At 36.8% G+C, this 4,019-nt stretch overlaps 1 protein-coding gene across 1 annotated transcript in view; it reads left to right on the forward strand.

Moving 5' to 3' along the window:
* Window positions 1-624: 624 nt before the first annotated feature.
* The window catches only part of LOC103809596 (NGFI-A-binding protein 1-like), a gene marked incomplete at its 5' end in the record, with an annotated part of 11,790 nt that continues 8,395 nt past the window's right edge, over window positions 625-4,019 (forward strand). The window contains 2 exons of the mRNA XM_009082448.1: window positions 625-758; window positions 1,734-1,785. Coding sequence (XP_009080696.1) covers window positions 625-758; window positions 1,734-1,785 — 186 coding nt within the window. The remainder of the gene's footprint in view (window positions 759-1,733; window positions 1,786-4,019) is intronic.

Raw genomic sequence — 4,019 nt, forward strand, 5'->3', positions numbered from 1 at the left:
CCCAAATCTGTTGCCAGCAGCAGAGGCACTAGAAATGTGTCCTGGCAGGCTCAGGAAAACATCCTTGAAACAAGTTACATTTGATTCATGTCTGAAGATAGTCTTCACAAACACAAGGGTGAGAAACATAGCTAAAAAAAGTTTAATCGTTTCTTAAACCATCACCTTCTACAGAATTTATTCTGTATTCACCAGGGAAAGCCATCTGTACCCACACTGTCAGGGTTGGTTGTTTTTTTTTTTTCCCAAGTCCTGGGCATATTGCGTTTATAAAAATAGTATTCCCTGTAAACCAGGCTTTGGGAGCCAAACACTGTGAACGTTCAGAGCTACTGTTTTATACTGAGATTTAATTAAACGCTGGGATGAGGCACAAGCAGTGCACATTGAGAGAGTCTTACAATAATGTTTTACTTCATATCCTTTTTCTTCTTCTGAGAAGCTTACCTGGTTTAGTAAAGGTATAAATAAACTGAAGAAACCCTCCAGGATTTAGTGTACAGTTATAGGTAGTTTTACTTACAATCGAAATACCTTATTATTTCAGAAGAAGAGGTACTTTCACAAGTACAGTGGACAAAAGCATGGAAATCACAAATCCCTGTTTTTGTGTTTGATTTCTAGCTCACAGTTAATGAAGCAGCCGCTCAGCTGTGTGTGAAAGATAACGCCTTGTTGACCAGGAGAGATGAACTCTTCGCGCTAGCTCGGCAGATCTCTCGAGAAGTTACGTACAAGTACACTTATAGGACCACCAAGTAAGATATTAATTAACTCAAAGGATCTTTACTTGCAGGGAACTAATCAGTCTGATAGCATTTCTTCTGAAGCAGGAAAGACACTTTCTTCTTACTCTTTAGCTAGCAAAGTGCTCTTCTGAGATGGGTAGGAAAATGCTATTTACATTGTAAAGCTTTTAAACTGCTAAGATTTATCTGTCTTGAATTACCTTTTTATGTGGTCTCTGGTTTTCCAGGTCTTTTGTTGATAGTGCATGTTGTGAGGCATCTGGGGGCTGGCATTTCAAGTATTTTAGGCATTTGTGTATTTTAAGGTTATTGTAAACAGGCAGAGTAGATATTCAGTGTATCAATTTTCTTTTTTTCCATATACAGATTTGGTTGGTTAGCAGAAAAGCTAAGGTCATAGGGGAGTGGCTTACAAATTTGCTTTAAAGGATCTGAAGCCAAATCCTAATTTCAGTTGTTACTGTTTGGTTAAATGAATTGCTGTTACCAAACAAAGGTGACAAAGGCTTGTAACAGCTTTTAAGTACAATTAAAACCTTAGAATTAGTAAGTATGATTGAAAATTTTGATATTTTGTTTTTTAAATGTTAACTCCCTTGCCTGTATTGTAATATCCTTTCAAAATACGCTTTCCTGTGCTTTTTATGGTTTTCCTTTGCTCCCATTTCTTCCATAGTGATTAATGTAAATATATATCCATTCCACATATGCAGTGCCAAAAGCATTTCTGTAATTCTCCAAGCTCAGGTAGCTTGCACTTCGCTTTGGAAGAAGAATCCATGAATCTCTTGACACTTTTGGAAACAACACAAGGCACTTGTATTCCTCTATACTTGAGTGACATTCATTGCCACATTCAAGTGAATTGGAGGTTTATTTTGTGCATCCCTCTTGTTCTCCTCTGATCTATTTTTTCCTTTGACTCTGTTTTTCATTATTATTGATGGTGCTGTTTACTGATAGTATATGTGTCTTCTCTTCTAGATCTAAATGTGGAGAAAGGGATGAGCTGTCACCAAAGAGAATCAAGATAGAGGTACAGTATTGTGACTCCTGTATTTTGACCTATGCATGCTAAAATTCACTTTTGTTTTGAAGGGATCTGTCTTAGGGAAATGTGTCAGAAAAACATTTGATAGGCAGTTGATGGGTGTGAGAGAGAGGGGGAGAACATCACCGCTGTCTCTGCAAATGTAAATGGTTGATGGAGAAACCTGTAGGAGAAGGGGTAAAGAGTAGGATTTGTTTAATGGTAAAGTTACTCTGTGTTTTGCACTCCTGAGTAGGAGGGGAGGATTGGGACTGACTGACTTCCTGTGGTGGAATAAAACTCAAGCACTGTAGGAAATGTCTTCCCATAAGGCTTTCTGCTTTTAAGTCAGCGTGAGGTGTGGCTTGATTAATTCACCAGAGACAGCTGTTGATCATGTCTAAATCCTAGAGCTCTGGATAAGGACTGATAGCAGAATATTAGCCATTTCTGACTATGCCATAAATTAGGACACTGATCATACTGAAAAGTCATTAACAGCTGTATATTTCAGCACAAATGGTTGTGCCTGTAGATATTAATTTACAGTTTTTTGTAATGAGCTTTGTGTAAAAAATATACATGTATACATGGCTAATGTATATACCTGCACAGGACATTGCTTAGGAAGATGCTGGGAATTTCTTGTTAGGAGTGCAGGAGCAGCATATGTGGAGTTTACCTTTTTCTTCAGTTCCCACTGTGGGGAAGTAAATTTGAGGCCCTTTTAGAAAGTTCCTTTTAATAAAAAAAAATTTAATGTATGTATGCATACCTGTATCCCTCATAGGAATAGCAGATCTTCCTTTTTAATTCACAATTTAAATAAATTACTGTTTCACTGTTATGTGGGTATCTAATTTATCCTTAGCACTGAGGGTGTTTTTTATTGTACTGTCTTACTCCAAAAGCTGCAGGTTAAATGTGCATTAGACTGTAAGCTAGTCCTGAGCTGGATTTGTAAGTGACACAGATAGGGGATGTATTCTTTAACTGTAAAGGAAAATTGCAGCATAGTCTGAAATGTTTCTCATGTGTAACTCATTCTCTGATAAATGATGCACTGAATGTAAGGCTTTAATTTTTTTTAAGCAGTGTGATGCTGTTACCTGTACAAAGGCTTTTCCTGTGAGGCAAACCCTGATGACAGCAGTTTGTTTAGAAAAGGCAGTTATGAATATGTATAGAGGAGTTCATCTTATTGATTAAGTTCTATCAGTCTATATACAGTTGGAGTTTCTAGAATGCAAAATATACATGTGCATTGAGAACTTACTGGTAGCTTTTGGTGAGTAATGTCATTGGCATGTGTTAGGATTTGCTTTGACTTACGCTTGTTGTTCTATCCACAAAGAGCAGGGAAAAGCTGCATTAAATTATTTTATCCAGCTTCACCATTATCTGCCTTGACTAACATGCTGCAGGATGATTGCTTGAGTCTCCCCTCTTTTGTTCAGTCTAGCCCTAATTTGTAAGAGCTGCTGGGGAGTTGCCACTCCTCTGCCTGAAGTAGTATTTCAATGACTTGGATTTCAGCATCAGTATTAGGAAGTTTTTCCTTCATTCAGTAATAATTGATGATGAGCAAGTGTCTAAAATGACACTGCAAGGGAGGTGCTGTTTTCCACAGGATCTTCATTGAAAGGAAAAGTAGAATTAAAATCCTGAAGAATACAGGCTGAAACTCTAGATTTTCTGAAGAGCAGAAAATCTGGACAGCCTTAGGGGGTGTGGGTTCTCTTATTTTCTGCATGATGAAACCTTAAGAGTCTCTAAGGCCTGCTTTTTCTACACCTCTGAGAAAGAATTTTTACTTAGCTTTCTTTTTATTTAAAACTACCAGTCATATCTTAAAAGAGCTATGAAAATATAATGTCCTGACTGTACAAATGACTATTTCAGAAATATTTTTCCAAAATAAGAAATGGAAAATTAAATGAAATTAAATGCCCTTTCATTTGATAACATAGCATTATTAATTTTGAAATGACCGGTGTTGCTATCAGCATAAATGCCTGTTATTGTCTCACAAGTTTGGGAGTTTTCTCAGGAGTAAACCCTTACTTTAGTGCATTATAATCCTGAGGTAAATCATGGACTTTTCAATGAAATGTAGAAAAGATGAATTATTACTTAGTAGATCACTTTTACATGTGGTGTTTTGGTTTCTTGTGGCCTGCATTTTGAAAAAAAAAATATAAGGTTCTTGCTTTAGTAGTATGTCTGGGGATTTTGTAGGG

Source organism: Acanthisitta chloris, unplaced genomic scaffold, assembly GCF_000695815.1.
Source record: "Acanthisitta chloris isolate BGI_N310 unplaced genomic scaffold, ASM69581v1 scaffold8799, whole genome shotgun sequence".
Lineage (NCBI taxonomy): Eukaryota > Metazoa > Chordata > Aves > Passeriformes > Acanthisittidae > Acanthisitta > Acanthisitta chloris.